At 38.3% G+C, this 25,966-nt stretch overlaps 1 protein-coding gene across 2 annotated transcripts in view; it reads left to right on the top strand.

Annotated features, from left to right (window-relative positions):
* RASEF (RAS and EF-hand domain containing) overlaps nucleotides 1–20,924 on the top strand; it is a 41,989-nt gene extending 21,065 nt beyond the window's left edge. Inside the window, exons 8-18 of one of the 2 annotated variants that reach the window (XM_021381047.1) lie at nucleotides 659–743; nucleotides 1,728–1,819; nucleotides 5,577–5,811; nucleotides 7,960–8,097; nucleotides 8,219–8,366; nucleotides 9,314–9,395; nucleotides 11,331–11,445; nucleotides 12,331–12,450; nucleotides 14,877–14,953; nucleotides 16,921–16,959; nucleotides 17,980–20,924. In XM_021381047.1, the coding sequence (XP_021236722.1) occupies nucleotides 659–743; nucleotides 1,728–1,819; nucleotides 5,577–5,811; nucleotides 7,960–8,097; nucleotides 8,219–8,366; nucleotides 9,314–9,395; nucleotides 11,331–11,445; nucleotides 12,331–12,450; nucleotides 14,877–14,953; nucleotides 16,921–16,959; nucleotides 17,980–17,989 (1,141 nt within the window). In that variant the 3' untranslated portion in view covers nucleotides 17,990–20,924. Of the gene's footprint in view, nucleotides 1–658; nucleotides 744–1,727; nucleotides 1,820–5,576; nucleotides 5,812–7,959; nucleotides 8,098–8,218; nucleotides 8,367–9,313; nucleotides 9,396–11,330; nucleotides 11,446–12,330; nucleotides 12,451–14,876; nucleotides 14,954–16,920 lie in introns of both variants that reach the window. The other variant, XM_021381046.1, reaches the window with a different exon arrangement.

The raw sequence follows: 25,966 nt of genomic DNA, 5'->3' as shown, positions 1-25,966 counted from the left end.
ATGGAAAATAGACTGGTACAAGGGGAACGGATCAGCAGCACTGACAAACCCACTGCTTGGGATGGGGCACCTGCTGAGGTCAGGTTGGTCTGCACAGGGCCAGGCGCTGCTGGTGGCTTAGCCCCTCTTGCCCAGTGCTCTGATGGCATGGAGCTGGGCTGCCTCCCATCTGAGTTCTGTGTTTCTCTCGGATGTTTTTGTTTAAGCTTCTCCTTTCCTCAAACAAAAAAAAGTATATGAGATTCCACTTCTACAAATACATTTAGAAGGCTGAATTCATTTTGAATGGTATTAGTTGCCTTTCTGATTTTTCCTTTTAGCCTATCGTAATTGTGCAGCAGGTAACTACTGTACCCCCAAGTTTTTGGCAGCCTATTCATGTTCTGCTCATGCCGTCTGAAATCATCTCTTTTTTTTTTCTGCACTGCTAGTTATGGGAAGACTTAGGAAGACTTTCTGGTGCTTTTTGTACATTGAGTCATTTGTTTCAGCACACAGGAACAAAATTCTGGTCCCACATTAATCCTTACTATTAATCTAAAGCAGAATAAAACATTTTATTTTAAAATGTGTATTACTTTCAAATTTTCTTTGCTTTATGTTATATAATTTTTTTATTTGTTATACTTCCATAAGTTAAACTATATTTCCTTGTTAGATCAGCTAATAGAAAACTACATGACAGTAATGATGGTTTAAGAACTGCACTTGAAAACAGTTTCAGCAAGTTCAACAGATCATTGGTATGTAATTATAATTTTGCTATGTTATATGAGTAGCCATAAGAAATAACACACCAAGTACAAGTTTGTTTATACTTCAATGTGTACTCTGAAAAAGCTACATTCAGTGATCGTACCTGGGACTGGTGTTGGATTTCAGTAGATTTTAATGTGAAACTACAGAGCTTTTGCTACAGCGAAGCATTCGGTGCTTTAGAAAATACTGAATTCATAGCCAAATGTATCTGATGAGGTGAATAAATTAGCAATTTGTTTCACAGTGAAGGAAGTGTATTTGAATTTCGTATATGGGAGCTCTTTATCACTGAAAACATAAATTTTCAGAAAACTACCTTATTTGTAACAAGATCTGAACCTAATTTCAACTTCCATCCAGACAAGTAAGTGGGATGACAACTAAGAGCGACTGTTGATAATACGGACCTCACTCAGACCTTTAGGGCTTTTTTGGATTTTTTGGAGCTTTTTGGAACTTTTCTGGTTGTAGAAAGCCTTCTAAACTTTAAACTATTAATTGGGCATCACTGGAAGTGCAAATAACGGTTTAAAAATAATTTAGACAGAAAAATGGGACTACAGTAACAATACTGGACAGGAAGATTGAAAACAGGATTTCCTTCTGACATGCCCAGAAACATACACAAGGAAAGCAAATTCTATCTCAGCTAGTGACATTTCTGTTTTCACTCTACTCACAATGCATATTCAATGTAATAATCCTTTTGGAAATTCCATTTTTTTATGGTTGAATGTGGCTAGCAGGTCGAGCATTAAGGCAACAATGGAACCTAAATGGTGTATGATGTAGTGGCCTTTAGACTTCTAATCCTATTTAAAGAATGAAGCTTATTTAAAAATGAGTGGTTGGACATAGATGAAAATGCACAGTAGTAATTTTGTTGATATACACTTGAATCATTATGAATATGATGCTTACAGTGTATTCATCAAACTTGTTATGCATTTATTATTTATCTACCACAGCGGTTAGCAAATACCTCACCAGGAAGTACTATTTCTAGAAGCAGTCCCAAATGTAGTGGTGGACAGTCTCCTCTAAACCCACGTTATGACAGGTAAGCCAGGTTTGCTTTCTACTAAGTTTAAAAAGACCAGGTCATCACAAATGTTTTAAAAGATAAATATTTTCAAATAAATGAGGAAATAATTCTTCCTGATTCGGAAGAAATATGTGACTGTAGGATAGGATCCATAGTGTGGTGAATTCAACAGCATTGGTTTCAATGATATCAGGAAGCTCAAGAAAATTTTATTCAGTGGTAATAGTGAATCAACAGAGAATTCAGACAACCTCTTGCTGTTTTCTGTTTTTAGGTTAATTCTAAATCTCCCCTGCTCTCTGTTGCCTATGTTCCTTAGTATTTAGGAAATAGAACATTTCTGGTCATGTTTCTCTCTTATGTGTCTGTTTTTCCCGTATAATAACTATTACAAAGGCATATTGGCCTAATTTTTTAGAAGAATAAACAACCTCACTTCCCACTGACATGCAGAAGTAGTGAATGCACTTGGATATTAACAGAGTAAAAGCCACAGGGAACAAGAAGTTATCTAATAGCAAATATTGTTATTGGTCAGAGCTTCTTTGGTTTCGCACCTACTGAAAGTCACTGATGAGATCATGTTCAGGTCATTGCAGAGGCTCTCATTGACATCACAGAGCTCTGGATCCAATGTTGAGTGCTCTAGATCTTGCTATTTTGTGAAACATTTTATTTTTATTTTTTTAAATAACTGGAAGTGTGTCCTTACTCAATTGATAAATTCTTTTATCTTGTTGTTCTTTTTGTGTTACTTCAAATCCTACAGGAGTTAGAGTTGATAGTAGCCTTTTATATTTTTCCAGTGAGATGAAAATCTTTGGCAGGGATTAAGCTGGCTTCTGCTTTGCACTAATAATGTCCACATTTGTTCAGTACCACTATTCTGCTATCTCCATGTGTTTGCAGGCTATAAAACTTTACTTGTCACAAACTGATTGCTTCTGCTGAATACAGATAATACCTATTTCCCCCTGTTGAGAAATGTTGAGAGAGGCAATTGTATCTAAGTTGCATATTAGACTGAAAAATTTTCTGAAGTGAGGGAAGAATTAACTAATCTCTCTGGATGTTTCGAATATAGAATCATAGAATATCCCAAGTTGGAAGGGACCCACAAGGATCATCAAGTCCAACCCCTGGCTCCACAAAGGACTACCCAAATGCAAATGGCCCTTCAGCTGCAGCAGCTTGTGGCCATGCCCACTGCCCTGGGTAGCCTGTTCCATGCCCATCGCCCTCTGGTGAAGAACCTGTCCCTAATCCCCACCTGTTTCTCCCCTTCCTGGACAACCAAAGAACACAGCTCCTCACACATCGTGCCCTCAGACCCTTCCCCATCTCTCTAGCCCTCTTTTGGATGCTCTCTAATAGCATCTTATGTTGTGGCACCCAAACCTGCAGCCAGGGCTGGAGGTGAGGCCGAACAGCAAAGAGTGGAGTGGGACAGCTGCCTCCCTCATCCGGCAGTGCTGGGCCTGACACACCCCAGGGTACGGTTGACCCTTCTGGCTGCCAGGGTGCACTGCCAGCTCAGATTCAAGTTGCCACCAACCAGAACACCCAGATCCCTTTTTTGTGGGGCTGCTGTCCAGCCCCTTGCCTCCGTCTGCACGTAGAGCCAGGGCTGCCCCTTCCCAGGTGCAGAACCCAGCACTTGCTCTTCTTCATGCAGATGATGACCACCCTCAAATTTGTCCAGATCTTGGTGCAAGGCCTCTCTACCCTCAAGGGAGTCAACACTCCTCCCAGCTTAGCATCATCCACAAATTTACTTAATACAGCTTCCAGATCTTTATTGGAATCAACAGTGAAAACATTAAAGAGAAATGGCCTTAAAATGGAGCCCTGCAGAATCCCATTGGTGACAAGCAGGGCAACTCTTAGACCAGAGCCTCCCTTCACCCAACACAGCCATGTTTTGGTTGTCATGGGACACTCTTAGGGTCACATCACCATGGCCTTATGATGTCATGATCCACCTCCCTGCCAACTGCTACAAATACTGATCCTGAGGGGGATGGATCCTCCTCCACCAAAGAAGCTTTGGCTTTTAGAGAGCAGCAGCAAGCCTGAGCCAGTGGAAGTAGACCCACCAGAGAGTGACGCTGAACCCATGGAGGTGGACCTTCCTCCAGAGGATGAACCAATGGAGGTGGATCCACCTCCATCAGACCTGGGGCAAGCCCTTTAGCATCATGCTTGCCCGGAGACGTTGCTATATCCATTGGCAGCGCAGCAGGGGCTCTCGATTTCCACATTGGTGTTGAAGAGTCACCATCCACCAGAGAGCCCCGGGCTAGTTGCTGCTCCCTAGAGCCCCTTCTTCCCCATCCCCCATCCTCATCCTTCCCCAAGACCTCTCAGTTTAGTGGTGTCCTTCCAAGCTACTTCAGAAGTGAGTTTATGTGGTAGGAATAAAACTTAATAGGCATGATTAGGCATGTTACTTGGCATGATTTAGTAGTATCAAAAGACAGAAAGAGATATGAATGTCTCAAAATCTGCTAATTTTCAATAGTTGGTCTCCTGATAGCAGATCAGCATTATGAAATACTGATTTGTATTCAAACATGTTCTAAGCAATTTACATTAGTAAGTACATTTTTTCTTCTTTAGCTCTACAGTGCACCTAGATCTAACTTGCTTGAAGTGCATATGAAATTCCTAGTATTGAATCCCTCCTTCAGGGAGGCTGAAAATTCAGTAAAAAAGGCTTTTATTCCAGTAAATGCCTAGCAAACTTGACTTTGCTGTAGTGTGCACCCTTCATTTGTATTTCACTGATTTTCTATAGGCTAGCAGATATGTGAATACAAAGAGCATGAATACTATGATATTCCACAACATAGATAGTGCTTGTTCCTATCTGTTGTGTATTAGGTGAATAACAGAGCTTGGGCTGTAAGGCGGAAGGCCCTTCCCCATATGCTTGCTATTGGTTCACCTACTTTACTTGAACCCGTGTTGTAAGAAGGAGAGGCCATCCTTCTTTGTTTTCATAACAAGGTGTATAATAACTCCGTATATGGCCTTTCGGAAGTGACAGGTCAGAAGCGGGAGATTCAGTAATTTGGCCAGGAGCCCCGCGTGAGCTTCTGGAACAGTCTAGTAAAAAGATAAGAAATACTATATAGTTCCGTAGCTTTTACCAATAAAGGCCATTTTGCTGCATATCATATTGATACTGTGTGTGGTATTTGGCCAGGACCGGGTTTTGGTTCTCTACGTGCAAGAATAATACTAAAAGGGTCGCTGGAGTTCTGTAACAAATGGTGCCGAAACCCGGGATTGAGCCAGGGACCAGCCGAGACTATCTTTATTCATTAGCCTGCAAAGATGGAAACTATACAGTTCAGCATGTTATTGCATGGTACAATGAATTCCATAACGACCCTATATCTTGGCTTTTCTGTGTTGTGCACTGGAACATCCCAGCCTCTCTGGCACCAATCTTTATAGACTGTTGTTGATATTGTCTACCGTAGCAGTGAAGTGCTTCACATCCTTTCCCACAGGACAGAGCAAAACTGATTCTTTTTGACATATAAATAAACAAACACTCTTACTGAGATTTATGCATAAAGTTTATAATCTGAGCATCCAAGAACTATGATAAAAAAAAATTATAAAAGCAAAATAAGGTAGTACCATATGTATTAAATGTTACGGTTAGCATTTATAGGTATTCAGCATTACAGAATGGTGTAGATTTTGTTGGAAAAAAGTGTAATAAAATCTATTTGTTTTATTGTTTTTCAATACTTTTTAGGTCATCTCATTCTTCTTGTGTGGATGAAGATTACGATTCTTTAGCCCTTTGTGACCCCATGCAAAGAATAAACTGTGAAATTGACAGCTTACCTGAGAGCTGTTTTGACAGTGGTTTGTCTACCCTGAGAGATTCAAATGAATATGATTCAGAGGTAGAATACAGGCATCAAAGAATTTTTCAAAGACCACAGTGTATGCAAGAGAACTATGGTGGTGATGCTTCTGATACAGATGTAAGTCTAAGAAACACCTTTGGCTGGAGGCAAGAATTAGGTCAATCTTTGCCCACTGGCCATTTAGAACTGAGTATGTGGGGTGTGTGTATTTAAGTAAAATTAGAGGTTGACTTTTGTAACATTCTTAGTTACTCCTTTAAAAGAAAATACATGTTTTGATTTCTTTTGATAGACTGTTGAAGGAATACTTCATTTTTAAGGTATATTTAGTATTTTTGAAAATTGTTAAACAGTTAAAAAAAGGAGATCTTTTTCTAATGATTTAAAAGCAGGTACTATAGAAGTAAAATAGCTTTCAGTTCAGTTTTATTTTACTATGCTATAGCAGTGAATGAAAAAATCACATATATGAGAGCTTGACATTAATAACACAGAGAGTAAAGTCTTGTAGGGAAACTCTTGTTTTTTTGTTTAATAAGCTATGAAATTACTGCTTTTTTCAGTTACTTTCAAAGTTGAAATTTTCCCGATGGAAATTTTCTTCACCTGGAAACTGTACTGAAAGTGTGTGTCCCAAACAGCCAACACATTTAAGGACAGAACATAGGCTGTAATAGACAGCAAATGTGGTACCATTTGTATCTGGAACCACAGAATCATAGTGGGTTGGGGACTTCAAAGATCATCTAGTTCCAACCCGTGTGCCATCGGCAGGACTGCCAACCACTAGATCAGACTGCCCAGAAATCCATCAAGCCTGGCCTTGAACACCGCCGGGCAGGGTTATCCACAGATTCTTTGGGCAGCCTGTTCCAGTGCCTTACCACCTTCTCTCTGAGTGAAGGATTTCTTCCTAACATCTAACTTAAGCTTCTTCTTCTTTAGTTTAAATCCCTTCCCCCTCTGTCCTATCACTATATACCTGTGTAAAAAGTTGATCCCCGTCATGTTAGTAAGCTCCTTTCAAGTACTGGAAAATTGCAATGAGATCTCCCCAGAGTCACTTCTCCAAGTGAAACAATCCCAGCTCCCTCAGCCTTTCATAGCAGAGGTGCTCCAGTCCTCTGATCATCTTTGTGTCCCTCCTCTGGACCTGCTCCAACAGTTCTGCATCCTTCCTGTGCTGGGGGCCCCAGCCCTGGACACAGTACTGCAGATGGGGCCTCACAAGGGCAGAACAGACGTAGACAGTCACCTCCCTCTCCCTGCTGGTCTACCTTTTTTTTTATGCAGCCCAGGATATAGTTGACCTTCCAGGCTTCAAGTCCACACTGCTAGCTCATTTTAAGTTTTTCATCTACCAGGACCCCTAAATCCTTCTCGGCAAGGGCTGCTATCAAGGAATTCATCTCCCGGTCTGTACTCATATCTAGGGTTGTCCTGACCCTGCCACCTGGCTTTATTGAACCTCATTAGGTTCTTGTGGTCCCACTTTTCAAGCCTGTCTAGGTCTCTCTGTATGGCATCTCCTTCTTCTTTTTTATTGACTGCACCACTCAGCTTAGTGTCATCAGCAAAATTACTGAGGGTACACTCAGTCTCACAGTCTAAGTCACTGACAAAAATCTTGAAGAGCACTTGTTCGAGGACGGAACCCTGAGGGTCATTGCTCATGACTGGTTTCTACATGATGTAGAACAATTGATGACAACTCTCTGCTTAGAAGCATCCAGCCAATTCTTTATCCACTTAGTAGTCCACCCTTCAAATCCGTATCTTTCCAATTTAGAGATAAGGACATGATGTGGGACCATGTCAAAGGCCTTGCACAAGTTCAGGTAGTCTACATCAGTTGCCCTTCCTTTGTCCACCAATGCCATCACTCCATCATAGAAAGGCAAAAAAGTTCATAGAAACAAGAAGTTCATATTCTTCAGAATTTGGTAGTGTTTTCAGGGTACAAATAGGAATGTGTGGGAGAATATTGAAATGCATCCTCTTTAGAATTCTCCTTTGAACTTGCTGTAGAAGTGGCTATTAGTTTTATTTAGTTAGTTTGGAGAGTATGTGACTTAAGACAGCTGTTTAGATTTTCACAAGGAAGAAGAGAAAAATCACAGTTTCAGCTGGAATCGTACGGTTGAGTTAGGTTCTTTATTTAATCCAAACTATTAAAAACAAAGGTTTCAGTCAGTCTTAGCTGTGTCATTGCAGGCAGAAGGCATATTTTTGCACTGAACCTAACATATTGACTTATACTTTCAGGTTCCTGAGATCAGGGATGAAGAAGCATACAGTCCTGATAACAGCAGTACAGTATTAGACTGGAAGCCCTCAAGACCAGTAAGTCGAAGCAGCTCAGTTGCTTCAACAAGGAAGTACATATCTGCTCTGACTCCTCAGGTAACCAGTTCTCTAGGGAAAGAGAAAATAAAAAGCTATTTTTTAAAATACTATATAAAGTATTTTAAATAGCTTTATATGAGGTGAACCAGGTGGTTTCTTTTTTTTTTTTTTTTTCCAGTCAGATGCTACAGAATGCACTCCAAAATGCCCAAGTTCAGAGAAGGCTTACAAGATTGTTCTTGCTGGAGATGCAGCAGTGGGAAAATCTAGTTTCCTTATGAGACTTTGCAAGAATGAGTTTAGAGGCAGTACCAGTGCAACCCTCGGTACAGTTGTTCTTCTTCTTAAATACTAAAGTGAATATTACTCTTGTTATGCAAAGGTAGTGGATGAAAAGACTACCCCCTATGATTACTAGATTTTCCTGAGTAGACTTGCAGTTTTTAGGTGGTAAGCTCTAACTGAGCATTAAAGCTTAGAACTGCCCAACTGTTTTTTGGAGTGGATAATGGGATAGTGCTCTGATGTAGTTACTCTTTGTAAAGCTCAAAGTCTGTTGCTGAACAAATCAAAGTACCAATAAAGGGAGTTTCAATGTAATGAACTTGGAATGTATGTCCAGGCTTTTTCACAGTTTTTGTGGCTGTCTGGTCTTCTAATTCTCTAGTTTTTCATGATATCCTGTGATGTCTCATGTATTGTTCTTTATCTCCATTTCTTCAAAGTGTTATTGAAGGTGGAGGGATTTCTGACTGGCTTATTGTGTATATCGTTCTAAATGCAAGATAACAAACTTAACTTACTGTTTCCAAAGACTGAATTTTTGCTTTCCAGTCAAGTCATAGTTATGTATTTGTTTTATTGGCTCAAACTTAGGATTTTGTTATGTTATAATTTATTTTTTCCTTTGTTGGGATTTGAAATAAAGTCTGTCTTATAAAACATTTTCACCTATGGATGTGTTTTGCAAAATGAAGCACAAAGGGATCTTGTTTGTTGATCATAATGCTAAACTTGTGCCAGTGCTTCTGGGAAAATGTCTGGTTCAAATATTCCTTCAAATGTTTTTCTAAAGACAAATGAAATACATGTTTCCACATTCAGGGGATTATTGCAGTTCAGAGCTATTTGACTGAATCTCTTTATCTAGTACAAGCAATGTAGTTTGAAATAACTGCTATATCCTCTTATATGCAGCATAACATTTAACTTTCTGTGGATTTTTAAGGTTGTTAATTTTTTTTATTAGACTATATAAAATTATTCTTTTCAGGTGTCGATTTTCAAATGAAAAGGCTAATTGTTGATGGAGAACCTACAGTGCTACAACTGTGGGACACAGCTGGGCAGGAGAGGTTAGTGATTACCTGCAACTTAAGTCATTCCAATGTTTTGGGTTTTTTTCTAAATTAAATTTGAATTTTTTCATCTAGGTGAAAAAAATCCAATAAGTACAACGTGTACTGATTGTAAATAAATCATTATGACTGTATGTAGATGTGTGTAGGAAGATGTAACTGTGCGCAGCTGAGAATTTGAGACAGGTGGAATATTTATTTGTTAGCTTTGGTGATGCCTGAGATAATCTTTCCACGGAGAGAACTAGATGAGGTTCAACACAGCATTAATTAGATTCATGTGTCCTTCTCCTGCAACACAAAAATATGGAGTAGATGTAAACCGATTCTTCCATTTTTATCCTCTTGCTGTCTTTGTTCTTACAGATGTGTATTTCTGACAGGTTTATATTTGAGATACTCTTTACGTATATATTTTCCTTGAAATTCCTCATCCTGATTTGCATTGCATTAAGCATATGAAAAATCTTTCTTCTCCCAGAAACTCAAAAATCATATAGGAGAATTTTGCAGATTACTGACTATGCTACTAATGTTCTTCAATTTTCTACACAGAGCTTTCACAAAATCCTATGTCACTTACTTACAGAGCCATTACTTTACTGACATCTTGTAGGGCCTATAAAGAGTTTAATCTAAGATCTTGGAAGTCATAGAATCATAGAATCACCAAGTTTGGAAAAGACCTCTATGATCATCCAGTCCACCTGTCCAGTCCAACTGTCCACCTATCACCAATATTTTTCCACTAAACCATGTCCTCACTGCAACATCTCAATGTTTCTTGAACATCTCTTGGGTTGCTGACCCTGAGCAGCCCGTTCCAGTGCCTGTCCTCTCTCTCAGAGAAGAAGTACTGCTTAATATCCAGCCTGAACCACCTCTGGTGCTACTTGAGGCCATTCCCTCTAGTCCTATTGCTAGTTACATGGGAGAAGAGGCCGACTCCCACCTCACTACACCCTCCCTTCAGGTAGTTGTAGAGGGTGATAAGGTCACTGCTGAGCCTCCTCTTCTCCAGACTGAACAATTCCAGCTCCCTGAGCTGCTCCTTATAAGGCCTGTGCTCCAGACCCTTCACTAGTTTCATTGCCCTTTGAACACTCTCCAGGGCCTCAATGTCTTTTCCTGCATGAGGGGCCCAAAACTGAACACAGTACTCGAAGCGTGACCTTGCAGTGCTGAGTTCAGAGGGATGATCACTTCTCTGCTCCTGCTGACAGCACTATTTCTGATACAAGCCAGAATGCCATTGGCCTTCTTGGCCACCTGGGCACACTGCTGGCTCATGTTCAGCTGAGAGTCAACAGACACTCCCAGGTCTGTTTCCTGTGCACAATCTTCCAGCCACTCTGCCCCAAGCCTGTAGCATTGTCTGGGGTTGTTGTGGCCAAAGTGCAGGACTCTGCACTTGGTCTTGTTGAACTTCATCCCATTGGCCTCAGCCCAGCTATCCAGCCTGTCCAGATCTCTCTGCAGGGACTTGCTACCCCCAGACTGCCAACTTGGTGTCATCTATGAACTTACTGATGGTGTACTCAGTAGGTCATCAATAAAGACACCGAACAGGACAAGTCCAAGTCCGTTTTATCTGTTCAGTGGCAGAGCTCTGTACTAGGCTGTGTATGTTTACTTTTGCCTAAAACAGTGTCATAGGAAGTTGGAGACACAGTCATTCTCCTCCCACATAATAAGTTTGTGAAGGATATTTTAATATGTAATGTAATTACCTAGTTGTTGTACAGTTGCTAAGTAGACTGTGCTCTGTGAATTAGAGAAGATGATTATAACTGATGAATTAATTCCTGGAATTAATTCCTGGAAATTAATTGCTTTATATTTTTTTCAAATGTAGCACAGTAATCCTCTCTGCTGCATTCTGCAATATAACTCCCCAGCCTTACACAGGTCTTTTTTTTGTTTTCCTAAAAGATTCCGAAGTATTGCTAAATCGTACTTCAGAAGAGCTGATGGCGTCTTACTCTTATATGATGTAACATGTGAAAAAAGCTTTCTTAATGTGCGAGAATGGGTCGATATGATTGGGGTAAGTACCTTAAATACCTGCAACTTTAAAACTATGTTTCATTGCTCTAATGTCTGACTGTCTGAAGAAAGTAAGCATGAAAAGCTTACTCTTTGCTTTAGAATTCCAGATACCTTTTAGATTGTTTTGTTTAATAGGTAAAACTTGAGTAACTCAGGAATTAGCCAAACTGCAGTCTCTTGTGGAAGTACAAGCTAAATGGAAGTTCTAATGGTATTAAAGTATATTCTGATATGCATAGTGTTAAAATGAATGCATTTTTTATATGAAGACTATCACTGTTCCCATTCACTTCCTATTGGAAGAAGCATGAGAGCCCATTTCAGTTACCTTCCTGGATAGCTTGGCTATTCCTTGGAGCTTCTGCATTTTAAATCAGTATATTAAATTCTGTAAACTAGCCATTCTCCAATTGAAATTTTCAGTATTTCTCTCTGCTACTACTTGTTTATTTTAATACAGACTTGAATTTGATGAAAAGAATTTTTCTTTTGTACCTCAGTTGTTTAATTGGAAGGAAACTGTTAGCAAAATTCCTCTTCTTAAGGCAGGTTTTTTTTTTTTAATAATACTATAGCAGTTGATCAGTCTTCCCACAGTAGTTTTGTCATAAAGCATTTAGATATAACAACTGTTTCCGCTAGAACATTAAATTCATGGTTGTGTAACAGGGTTTATGCGTATGGATGCACATCTATGCAGGCTGATGTTTAAACTGGCTTCTTGAAGTATGTACTATCTCTGAACAGTTATATAACATATAAAATTATGTGTTTTTTGGTAGTGCATAAGAATTTTTGTGGGAAGGATGTCATTATGACATGATGCTAGTTAACTTTTTTTTATTCTGAGAATTCTAGCAATAAGGAAACAATTTCTTTACAGGATGCAACTCATGAGAATATTCCAATTATGGTGGTAGGAAACAAAGCAGATCTTCGCCAAGCAGTTACAGAACAAGGACAAAAATGTGTACCTATAAACTATGGGGAAAAGCTGGCTATGGTAAGATCTGTGGCTCTCTTTTCAGTATAAAATGGTTTTAATAACTTAATCTGAAAACTGTGAATAACTTGTAAACAGAAGTCATTTACTGGTCACTTGTTCAGATCTAGTTATTAGGATTCGTGGACATTTTTCATGAAAGCTTTTTTTGTTTTGGTGGTGCTTGCTGAGCTAAATTTTGTTTCAGTGCAGCTGAGCTGAACATTATTATTTTCTGGGATATTCTTCTTGGTCTTCATGTTTGGAAGGTGAATGGACTAGGAGAATGGGCATGTCTTGGGAAGCAGGGCCTCAATATACATAGCAGTTGTTTGGGAGGACAGACTTTTTCATAAAGAGAGGTCCCCTCCAGCCTGACGCCATCCCTTTCCCCTTTTTTCCTGATTTTATTGCCGAGTATGACATATGGCATGGCATGACGTATCCTTTTATTTTGTTTGGGTCAGCTGCCCTCAACCTACTGGTTTTGCTTGGAGTAATTTGGAGATAGTATTTATGCTGTGCCAGCATTGGTCACCAATAACAAAACATTGGTGTGATACCAACACTGTTCTAGCTACAAATACAGAGCACAACAAAATATGGGCTGCTGTGGGGAAAGTTAACTCCATCTCATCCAGACCAAATGTGCCAATATGAACTTCATGCGATGTAGCTCCATGCCTTTCCCTTGGATCCTGTCACAATCACCAGAGAGCAATGCTCAGTGCTGCCCCTCTACTCCCTGTGAGGAGCTGTAGGCTGCCATGAGGCCTCCCCTCAGCCTCCTCCTTTCTATGCTAAACAAACCCAGGGACCTCAGCCACTCCAAATAGTTCTGCTCCTCTAGACTCTTCACCATCTTGCTCTTCTAAACTCTAACAAGTTTATATCTTTCTTAATGTAATGATGCCGCACCTGTACCCAGTGCTGGAGGTGGGGCCGCATGACATAGAGCAGAGTAGACAACTGCTCCCCTCGCCTGCTGGTAGTGCTGGGGTGGTGCACCACAGGGTATGGTTGTTTCTTTGTCCTGCCAGGGCACACTGCTGACTTATGTTCAACTTGCTGTCAACCAGAACCCCTAGGTCTCTTTCCATGGGGCTTCTCTCCAGACTCTTGTCCCCCAGTCTGTTCTTATATCCAGGGTTACATTATGTTTTTCTCTATCTGTATACTGGACATTTTGGTATTGTGAGATATGGTATTGGAAGCTTTCTGGAAACCAAAAAATCAACTGTCTTTCCTTGGAGGTAGTTGTGTCATGAAAAGAAAGTAAGCTTGCTAAACAGGACTTTAACGCTGTGAACCCGTGTTGGCTATGACTAATGACTGCCTTGCCTTTTGAATGTTTGTCTGTAACTTGAAACAGAATAGTCTCTATCATTTTATTAGTCTCTGAAATGAGACTGGCAGACCTGTAGTAAATTATCTGGGTCTTCTTTCTTTCGCTGTTCTTGAAAACTGGAAGAACATCTATTAACTTTCAGTTGAGTAGCACCTCTCCAGACTCCAAAGATCACTGAAAAATAGTTGATGGAGGTCTTGAAATGACATCAGACAGCTCTCTGAGTTCCCTGGACTTACATGCATCTATCTGGAGCAGCAAGTTGTGCACAAGTTTCAGGCTGAATGGGTGTTTATCATTGCTGCAGTTGTGGTCCTCCACCTCAGGGCTGCAGGGAGTCCAGCGCTAATCATTAATGTTGAAGACAGAGGCAAAGAAGACATGAAAAGTCTGCTTTATCTATGTCCCTGTTTGTGAGGTGACCATCCTTGTCAAGTAACGAACTAATGTTAACTCCGGTCCTCCTTTTACTGTAAACATATTAAGAAACACCATTTTTATTGTTCCTATTAGCTCTTAAGTGGAATACTTTCACCTTTGAGAGACTGGTTTGCATTTCTGCCATGTCTACGGAAAGAAAAAGAGGAACGCCCTGTGATAAACAGCATGGACAATATTTTTTCATATTTTTATTTTGGATAAGAGATGTACATATTACAAATCCTGCAAAAGGAAAAAAAAAATAAGGAATGTAGAGAGTTCTTGTGTATCAAATGTACAATTTGTTGTATCCAGGCAGGTAGCATGGCTGATAATTATGGAGTTAAGTTTCTGGTTAAGCTGTAAGTTGATCAAGAATACTGGAATTATGTAGATTATGAGTAGCTAACAGATTGAATTCAGTAACCTGTCCTAGGAAGTATTTCTATTTTGGAGTCTTCTGGACAAAAAGATTGAGTTCAGACATTGAGCCTATTATATGTTTTTAACTGAAGTGAATATATTGGAGAATGAGGCATACCAGAGGAAATCCCATTCATTTAAATGCATGTGTAATTACTCCTTTCATTATTGAGGAAACAATGTTTAATTAAATATACGTATACAAACCAGCTCAATTTCAGATGAGTTGGCTTAATATTTTATTTTTTGCTTACAGACTTATAATGCTTTATTCTGTGAAACAAGTGCTAAAGATGGAGCTAATATTGTAGAAGCAGTTCTTCATCTTGCTCGGTAAGTAGTCATGTTTCTATTTTCAAATAAGCACAGCTGGATATATTTTATAAAATGGGCATTGTATATAAATTTACATACAAAGCCATGCATGTACGTATTTAAAATTGTACCAACATCAAGTTCAACATATGAAATTAAAAAAGGAATGCCATATTAAATCTTTATAGATAAGTGCGAGGTGGGTTTTATTCTCAGTATAATCAACGGTTTTGCTTTCAAATGTTACATGGTTGTCTTATTTACTGATATTTAAATTTGAGCTTAGTTATGGACCTAACGATTTTAGAACTTGGTTGGTGAATCAATAATATGTTTAATGGTACATGGATTTACTTTCTTAATTCTTTCATATACGTAGATCAATTTCTAATACTTACAATTATGCATATAATTAACTCTTAATTCTTATCTATTAATACACATTCAGTTTTAATATTGATCACTCTAATCTCATGTATTATCTTTGGTGTCACTTTCTCTAAGTCATTTAGAAGACAGAACTCAGCATTACATCCATTTAGCAATGTGGTATTTCTGTGGTGAAGTGTGAGTCAAACATTACACTTTTACAACTTTTCCAGTCTGTTCTGTGCTACATTATTTTGAAAGGCTGGCAGTAGGAAGTCCTCAAGCTCAGATTTTTCAGTTTAACTCAAGGTACTCAAGGCTAGAATTACAACTGTATTAATTTTATTTTTTGACTTAGCTCATGCAATAATCAAACTTTATGACATCTGGTCAGTATTTGTTTATTCAGTGTTAAAACGTGGCCTGAGTAAAAATACTGGCTTTTTGGAGAGCATTATTGCTTCTTCATATTTGATTTTCAAGAGCACATGTATTTCCAAGAAAACAGCTCCACTGGAGATACTGCAAGAGCACAGGTGTTTTATTTTTCTGTTAGTGTCAACATTAATTGCTGATTTAAATGACTCATTTCCAGGAATCTGTGACTTATAAAATTAGAGAGCTTACATAACACAGTTACATAACATTAATCACAGTTGGAAAATTCTCTCTAATATTTAAACATGATAGATTTGTTTAACTGTCTCAAGGATAAAAATGTTTTGGCAATTGTACATTTCTTTTCAGAACCTCCAAAATTTTTTTTTCTTTGGTAGGCTCATAGTTCCTTAAATGCTTGAGATATTCCCTAGAGCCTTGGTCTGGAGTGGTTGGCTGCAGTTTCTTGAGTTTAGTAATAGTTATTATTTGAAAGAAAAATTTTATTTTGAAGTAAAAAAAAATTCTAAAAAAAAAATCATTACAGCAGGTAGTCCTCCTGACTAACCTGTTACCTCTTTGTAGGATTCCTTTCTCCTATTGTTTGTTTTCTTGAATAATGTGATGCTCTGAATGAAACTTCATGAATTTATTCTACTGATACAAGGAGGACTTAAATTATGCATATATATAGATTTAATACATAGACGAGGTAGGAAGAAATTCTAGAACTTGCTTTTGAGTTTCTGGGAGGCTCTATCACAGTGGCCCTGCAAAGATACAGAATTTCTCATACATACACAACTTTTAAGTCTGCGTACAAAACATCCAGTTTTTGTTTTTCCTCTAAGGATGAATTCATACATGAAATTGCAGTTGTTTAGTTTTTCATTTTCAGCTATGAATGCATCCTGTTATGGTAATGTACTGAAGTAAAAGCATTAAAGAAAAATGAACAAAAGAAAGGGGGAAAAAAAGAACATTGTGGAGTTCTTACATATCAGAAATATGTACAGTGATTTGTATGAAAATATTGATAAATTTCCCAAATGAAACCTTAGAAGACATGTTGACTCTGTGCACTAAAAATTGTATTAATATTTTCCTGGGAGTTAGGTGATGTTGAGCTGTGTAAGATATACTGGAAGAAACAAAACAGTGAACTTGAGCTTCAATAAAAATACATTAATTGACGGTATTTTTATTGTGTGGTTGTTTTTTTTTCTCTTTCTTCACAGTGAAGTGAGAAAACGAAGTGATAATCAAGATGATACGAGGTCAGTAACCAACCTGGCTGGGACACCTGTCAAAAAATCAGCACTCATGAAAAACTGTTGCAATGCTTAAGTCACAGACACTTTTCCTGACATAAGTAAATTGTATACTTTTTTTTTTAAAAAAAGGAAAAATGAAGGATTTAAATTATGTATTCTTTTTACTATGGATTTATACATTTGTGTATTTAGAAGTTGGACACCATGGAAAAAAATCCTGACACTTCTTTCTACTAATTCATATTTATACACTTGCTTTGACCCTTAGTCTCTGTTTTCACTAACCTTAGGCAACAAAATTAAATGAAGCAAGCTCAGAATCAATGCTACAGTAATCAGTGCATGAAATATTGTAATACATTTCATCTTCTTTACCTGCTTGTTTCTTTATGGGCTCATTATTTCTTACAGAACATGATAGGACAGTATCATATGTCACTCACAGGAAAAGAAAAAAAGTTCTGCCAAGAACTTTAATTTAATCTTTTTGCTCATATCTGCGTATCTAGTTTTTTGTTGGCCTTGACTTACACCTTTATGAAGAATTTCCTAAGAAAACCTTAGGCCATTAAAAGATTGCCTAATTACAGGTAAATCAAGTTCAGGTCAAAAAGTGGGATGGTTTACTGGGAGAAGACAGTGGCAGGTATGTAGGCTATTGGCGTAATTTTACAGCAGTGAGTTAGAATTTATTTAAATTGAAGAGTTGAGGTTTGATTGGGACATGAAAAGTAGACTTTATTTCTAATCCTACACAGCTCAAAAGTGAAAGGAACATTAGCACGGACCATTACAGTTCCAAATTCTAGAGAGACCTATAATACTTGTGATATGGAGGATGAGATGAATTAATGTTTCAGTACCTTTCTGTTTGTTTAGACTAGATCACTGACAGTGTGATAGAGAGATGTAGATTGTAATTTTCCTGTGTTTTTCAAAAGCTTTTCATTCAGACATTAATTGAGGGATTGTAATGGTACAGAGGAGCCTGTTATAATGTATATTCTTTATGCATTTTTTAAGTTTTAGGTGAAAGAATTACTGCATGCGCACAAGCATCTCTATGAACTGTTCATTAAAAGAAATTGCTGGAATGAATGGCAGCCACTTAATGAGGATATTGTTGCCTGACTGTGAGAAATTTCCAAGATACTCAGCAGTGAATGATAGTTTTAGGTGTAAGGATTTCTTAAATCTGAGTTGTTACTGCTTGTCATAGTTCCCAACATTCGTATGATGTAGCAGAAGTTGTAGGTATTTCTATCATCAACAATCATAGAATTGTAGACTCGTAGAATGGCTTGGACTGGAGGAGACCGTCTGCCACAGGCAGGATTGCCACCCACACCAGATGAGGCTGCTCAGGGCCCCATCCAACCTGGCCTTTACCTCTGGGGATGGGGCGTCCAGACCTACCCAGAGCAATCTGTTCCAGTGCCTCACCACTCTCTGAGTAAAACATTTCCCTCTAACAATGAATCTAATTCTCCCCTTTTATTTTAAAACTAAACCACTAGGTAAAAATACACAGCTCTTTCCCCTTTTTGATACCATGTGCTGCTGCCAAGAACAATTTGGCTGTGGTAATTATCAGTAGCTGGATAGATCATTTAATTTCAGTAGCTGTAGTCTGCTGGAAGATCACTCCCTACCCTCTTCTCTTCACCTGAGTAATTCATTGTAGAGTGCCCCTTACAAATGTGGCTTTCAGATCTTTAAAGTTAGCAATGTGTGTGCACGTGCAGTAACTTCTTTCACACCTGAAATTCTTTTCGTACAGAATGGTGTGTGAAGGTCTGTGCCCTGTGGAGAACTTGGTTGAAGGACATGAGTTCAGGGACTTATTTTTTCTCTCTCCTGAATTGGGCCATGGGTATTTTGGATACTTTTTCTCATTTATTTGAACTAGCAAAATCAATCTTGTGTTATTTGGCCAAGCTGTATAAACCGAATCACTTTTTGTAAGCTATGTAATTTTTATGTGTGTCATGTAAAGCAACAGTGTTTTATTTTTAAATAGGATTCAGGGTTGGAAACTGATAACAAAGTTTTACCTTGGAGTAGTTTTATGATCAATGTTCAAATTACTGGAAAAAGCACTACTGAATGGGGATATAGCTATAGCTCAGTTGGAACTGTTTTTAGAAATCTATGATGATCGGCTCCATCAAGTCTGAAGATTCACATACTACCGGGTAGAATGAATTTGTGTTAAAGAGAAAGAACTTGGAAAAGAATATTTATTTAAATGTAGTAACAAAAGCGTGTATTTATACATGGAAATAATGAATATTTAAGGTTTTCCATTGTTCTGCTTTAAAAAAGTTACCTTGCCTTCTACCTGAAATGTAAAGTGACAAATATCAGCTTTATGCTCTGACATGGTTGCACTATTGTACTTTAAATGTTTTCATTGTTTTACATAGTACTTGTGAACTATTCATTTAACTATACAAAGCTATTTTTTTTAGTTAGTGGATGTATACCCTTAATACATGTATTTATTCAGAAAGGAAAGGCTTTTCATGTCTTTCCTCACAATCTGTAAATAAATTATTATTTTTTTTCAGTTGATACGGAAGTATTATTTTGTCCTGTATTGTTTTTGACCTTTTCTAATAGTGGCATAGTGCATTTCTGAGGCAAGAATTTCTGTTGAGATACTCTGGAAATGTTGTGATCAAAGAGTGTTCTAACCACTGTGTGGCTTACATTTGTGCTTTAATGCTGCACATTTGGTTAATTGTTCTTAAACATGCAATTATGGCCTAACATGGATTAAATGATTTTCATTATCTATTTTTGTACTGACTGCAAAATCCTCTGTTATTTTAGGAAAAATAAGTAACAGGTTTATACCTGTATGCCTGTTAAAATGTATTCCAAGGAAAATACAGGCCACTCCTTCATGGAGCATCATGCAGATGTACACTGATGCAGATGCCCAGTTCAGCTAACAGATTCTGTGCCAGAGCAGGCGATCTGTTCAGGTATAGGTCCTTGTACAAAAGTTTTCTTTTTTTTCCCCCAGCCTACTGCTGTACAACAATGCTAGGTAAATTAAAAAGACTTCAGTGAAAGATCCCGATTCATAAACAGAAGGAAGTTATTTGCTCATATATTCTTTATAGACTTTATAGTCTTTATTATTATAGGAAGAAACTTAATTCCAAATTGTTTCTTACCTGTAATAAGCAATGAAAAAAATAAATCCAATATCTCATCTGCAGTTCAGATGCCCCTTACCACTGCTTGTTCCAGGTTTGATATAGTATGATGCTATCCCTCTGATCATGTGCAGACTTATTACAGATTGAAGAAACATTTTTACAGAACTAAAGACTGTAGTATTTCTCTCCCAGGGTATTAGTATCTGGCCAAATCTTTTCTTACTGATATCCCTAGGAGTGGAAACATTGTTATTGATCATTGCCTGTTTTTTTTTTCTTCCACATTTCTTGTTTTGTGAGAAAACCTTCCTTATGGTTAAAGAGAATTTGGCTTAGTTGTATCTGGTATGTAGGTGAAAATACATTATATTGTTTGTAAAATGGAGTCAATTTCCTAAAATTTCTGCCCTTTGAGTTAGAGCCATGAGGGAGTGTATATGAAATTAATCATATTAATCAAGTGGCCGATTAAACCAATTGACACAAGCTCTTGAGGTTTCCCACAGTGAAGTGAAGTGTTTAAAATAGCGGTGTATTTTCTTACTAGTACAGGGAAGAAATTCAGTGCCAATTGCACACGCCAACTTTTAATAACGCCAATATATGTATATAAGGCTCTAAATTGTTAAAACTTTAAAAACTTTATACTGTTTATGATTAGAACTGTGGCGTTCATGAACTTTGTTCTTCCTTGAAAGAACAGATCACTGCATCCACTGTAATTTTGTATATGTTTGAAAAGAACTGCATTTTCTGTATTGAAAATTATTGTACAATAAAATACACTTCAATAGCTAATGTTCTGCATTGTGTTTTCTTTTGTCACTGCTCATCGGCAGTAGTCTAACATAGCATCTGTGACTAGTCAGCTTAATACAGGGGTGATGCAACCACCATTATCTCTGGCTGCCCTGAATTCTTAGCTTCATTGAGCAGTTATCAGTTTGTATCTCTGCTGAAACATGTCCCTCCATGTGAATCTCCAGCAAGGCTGGATCTTCACAGGGATGCTTTAACCCCTCAGACTCCACTAGTATGTGATACTAGTATCATAAGAAGAAAAAGATAATAAAAAGTAAGGCTATTGCAAATATTATCTGTGTAGAGCTCTGGATTTCAACTGGAAAATGCTTAGGGGTCCATACATCAAAGAAAAAAAGGCCCCCCAAATATAAGTAAAATGCTTCTTCAGATAAAACTCACAACCTTAAATGTTGATACAATTGGGACTTAAGAGAAAATTATTGTCTGCTATCTTCTTGCAAATTAATTCTTAATAGAGACAATACTCCGTAGGTATGGTTGTTAATTAAAAAAATAGACAACAACCTAAAAGCAATATTGTAGACTTTTAAGTTCTCATATTTGCTGGCAGAACTGCTCTGATTTAGCCTTGAAAGAACAGCTGCTGCAGCTGCTGCTTTCCTGAGTACTATTGACATCTGTACTTCTTGCAGAGTTTCAACAGGTTGAACTCCTTGAGGTGAGTTTAGAGTGGCACTGGCTAGCAGTACTCTGTATACTGTGTATGTTTCTTTGACTTTGGTGTCAGTTCTTGAAGAGTTTTTGATTTGTGATGTTTTCCTATTTACTCTGAAGTCCATAAAGGCATTATGTTCTCATTCATATGAGTTTCCAGTTTAAATGGAATTAGAGCAAGAGGGTGTGGATAGGGACAGTGGGTATGGTGTGAGACCAAGTCCTGTCCTTCTAAGATCATGTACAGCTTTACTGGTGGTTGGATCTGGACCTAAAGCATGAATGTGTCCTCCTCTCTGACCAGCAGTGGGCTCTGGAAGAATGAGGTAGGGATTGGTGTGGGGTGTCTGTCGCTACCAAAATGGTCTTTTCAAAGTTGGAATTCCATTCTTCAGAACACAGAGCCAATAATTATGGCATCAAATTTCAATTTTGTGCTTATTTTCCTCTTTAGGTATTTTTCTCCTGTATTACTGTAATATATTCTTCTTCTGGCCATGAAAGTTATAAGAATTAAAATGTAATTTTCCCTTCTGTATAATTTGCACAAATTAAAAATTGTTCCTGAAACAGAAATGTTTAGCTATGTTTAATGCTTGATACTATCATTATACAATCAGAAACAATTTTTACGTTCCTGTATTAAGGGCCTATATCTTACTGATTCTGTGAATTCTAGTTCATTAACTAGTGTAATCGAAGGAAAATGAGATGTGCAGCATCAAAAGCTGGTTGTCTTGTTACAGATAATAATACTCACCTGGTAACTTTAAATTTCCACTTTTCTATTTGTTTGTGCAGATAACGACATACTTTGCTAAGAGCTGTTGTTTTCCTTTTGCAAAACGTCTTTTTTTTTAAAAAAAAAAAAATTGCATGAAAATAGGAGATTAAAGACAATCAAGAACAGAGACCTTAAAAGAATGGAAGAAGTTCTCTTCACAGAGTTTTTGTTACCTTTGCTCCCCAGCTCCAACTCCATATTTCTGTGAGGGAAAATGTTAAATTGTTTGCACCAGAATGAAAGAGTTGTGGGAACATTTAAGAGAGAGAAATAATAAAAAAAAGAACAAAGCTACAACACTGAGAACAGAATACTGACTACCTCATGGCCTTTTTTTTTTTCTTTTTTCTTCTTTTTTTTTTAATGCAGAAAATGACTATCTTTCTCCTTTAGTCTATAGCCACTTCTGTAGGCTCTTTGTCATTCTTAGGGAATAATTCTGTTCATGTCAGAAGCATATCTCTACAGAGGTGACTGTTACTGGAGTAGTTAGAGAAAATTGTTGGATATTTTGCAATAAATTTATGAGAAAATTTCCTCTTAAAAGGTGCCTGAGGTCTTGACTGATTTTACTGAATAATCCAACCTTCCAAATGTAAGCTCCAAAAACAGTTTGTGAAGGAGTTGTTATTTTTGAAAATACCTTTGCTAGTCTTCATTTAACCACAAACTCAGTACATATTGTTCTGATGCTAACAGGGCTGTGGCACTAAACTTGTCTTTAGCCAGAGCTGAGCGCCACTGACTTCCCATCTCAACCATACTCCATGCCTGCCAGCTCTGTAGCTCTTCCCATTCTAACCAGAGATCACAAGAACCAGCAGTTTTCATAAATGGTAACATCAGTGTGTTTGAAACCCCTAGTGTAATTTTAGTATTTTACTGCCAAGTGCTTTGGGCTACCCTTGTACATGAAAGATGTTATAACATTTTTAATATTTTACTCCGTAATTACTTGGGAATGTGCATAAAAGTTTGTGTGTAGAAAGGCCTCAAAATGATCCTTTTTCAAAGCTTTATGTGAACAATTTAGATTGCAAAGTAATCCCAAGAAATAAATAGTGTCTTTCCTAAAGACTTCATAGACCATATGAGCACAACAGTTATCACTGAACAACTGTGCTTGTTGAAGTGCAACATGAATAATTGGAGCAGTGGAGTGCTGTGATGGGCATGAAATCTGTCCTTAAATGAGGAGTGTGCACAGATCATTTCGTGTATGTGTAGAGAGAATTTTTTTTCAGTGAATGGAAGAAACAGGTGGAACAAGTGATGTGGAGTGTGAAATATCTTCAGTGATTAGCTACTGATAGGATTTTGTTGAATAAATGTGTTAAAATTGTACTTTCAAATAATACTTTTGAAGTAAGATGGGAAGCTTTAAAATCCCTACCAACAAAGCACCTAAGAATGAATATAATAACTGAGTAAATTAATACTGACAGAGGTACTTGCAGATTTAAACTGAGTCTTTTTCTTTAAATACAAGTCCTGTAAATATTTTGTTAAGACATAGTATTTTGTTAAAACCAATCTTTCCCTTACTTTTGACTTAGATTTGAGATTTATGACACAAACAACCAAGTGATCAGGACATATTTTAAATATTATCTTCTTTAAGCGAAGTGTTATATCATAAAATCATAGAATCATAATATTGTAGAATCATAGAATGGATTGGGTTGGAAGGCACCTCAAAGATTATTTGGTTCCAAACCCCTGATGCAGTCAGGGTTGTTGACTGCTAGATCAAGCACTACAGAGCTTGATCTAGCCCCATCCAGCCTGGTCTCGAACATCTCCAGAGATGGGGCATCCACAGCCTCTCTGGGCAGCTCATTCCGATGCCTCACCACCTTCTCAGTGAAAAATTTCCCAGCAACACCTCATGAAAATCTCCCCTCCTTTGGTCTAAAACCATTCTTGCTTGTCTTATAACTATCTAACCATGTATAAAGTTGATTTCCCTCCTTTAAATATCGGAAGGCCACAGTAAGGTCTCCCCAGAGCCTTCTCTTTTCCAGATTGAACAAGCCCAGTTCCTTCAGCCTGTCTTTATAGGCAAGGTGCTCCAGCCCTCTGATCATCTTTGTGGCCCTTCTCTGGAACCACTCCAAAAGCTCCACATCCCTTCTATACTGGGGCCCAAGGCTTGGACACAGTACTCCAAATGGGACCTCACAAGGGCAGAGAGGAACAGTCACCTCCCTTGTCCTTCCTGCCACCTCTCTTGATGCAACCCAGAATATTGTTGGCATTTGGGGCTGCTGTAACTCATGTTAAGTTTTTCATCTACCAAGACTCCTAAGTCCTTGGCAGGGCTGCTGTCAAGGAGTTCTCCTAGTCTGTACTGATACCTGGGATTGCCCCAACCCAAATGCTATGCCTTCCACTTGTCTTTGTTGATCCTCATAAAGTTTACATGGGCCCACCTTTCGAGTTTGTCAGTGTTCCTCTGGATAGCATCCCTTCCCTTTGATATACCAACTGCACCACTCAGCTTGGTGTCAACTGCAATCTTGCTGAGGGTGCACTCGATCCTGTAATCTAGGTCACTGATAGATGTGAAAGACTAGCAGTCCCAAAATGGACCCCCAGAAGACACCACTTTCTACTGGCCTCCACGTGGATATAGAGTCATTTACCACAACCCTCTGTGAAAGCTGTGGCCTTCCAACGAATTCATTATCCACAACATATTCCACCCTTTTAACCAGTATCTTTCCAATTTAGAGGTAAGGATGTGGTGTGGGACCAAATTAAAGGCCTTGCACAAATCCAGATTGACTACATCAGTTGCCCTTCCTTTGTCCACCAATGCCATCACTCCATCATAGAAGGCCACCAGATTGGTCAGGCATGATCTGCTCAAATATTTGTTAAGACCTAAAGTTGATGTGCACAGTACATCCAGAAAGGCTTACATTTTTTTTTTTTTTTTGCTTCCAAGCCCTGAAATTCTCTACTTCTATTTTTAGACTTTTTACTTGTAACATTATCCTGTGTCTTTGTCTGTCTGTCCTATACTTGCGCTATTGTCTGCTTTTCCACACCCTTTGTTCATCTGCTTCCAATTACTACCTTCTTCAATTTCCCTTCACTGATAACTATTCCTTTCCTACCTTCCATCACTTCTGCTTCACTACACTACCAGGGCATGAGCTCTGCATCCTGACATCCCCCAGCCTGTCTCTGCTCTGCCTCAGGGTAAATTTTCTCAAATAATAGTGTCATGGTTCCTTTGGCAGTTAGTTAAAGAACATTCTGGGTAGTGGATGGGTGATCTTGAGAGTGGTTAAGCATTGGTTTGATTTCAGATAGGAAAATCTATGTAGCTGATTTTATGATGTCTTTTTTTTTTTAGATAGGGATGGACTCGCAGCCAAAGGGTTGTGATAAATGGTTCTACGTCAGGGTGGAGGCCGGTCACGAGTGGTGTCCCCCAAGGCTCAGTCCTGGGACTGGTGCTCTTTAGTGTCTTTATCAATGACATAGACGATGGAATCGAGTGTACCCTCAGCAAGTTTGCAGATGACACCAAGCTGAGCGGTGCAGTCGATACACTGGAAGGAAGGGA

Source organism: Numida meleagris, chromosome Z, assembly GCF_002078875.1.
Source record: "Numida meleagris isolate 19003 breed g44 Domestic line chromosome Z, NumMel1.0, whole genome shotgun sequence".
Classification (NCBI taxonomy): Eukaryota; Metazoa; Chordata; class Aves; order Galliformes; family Numididae; genus Numida; species Numida meleagris.
Note: the sequence above shows the minus strand (reverse complement) of the source record. Positions and strands in the feature narration are given on the sequence as shown.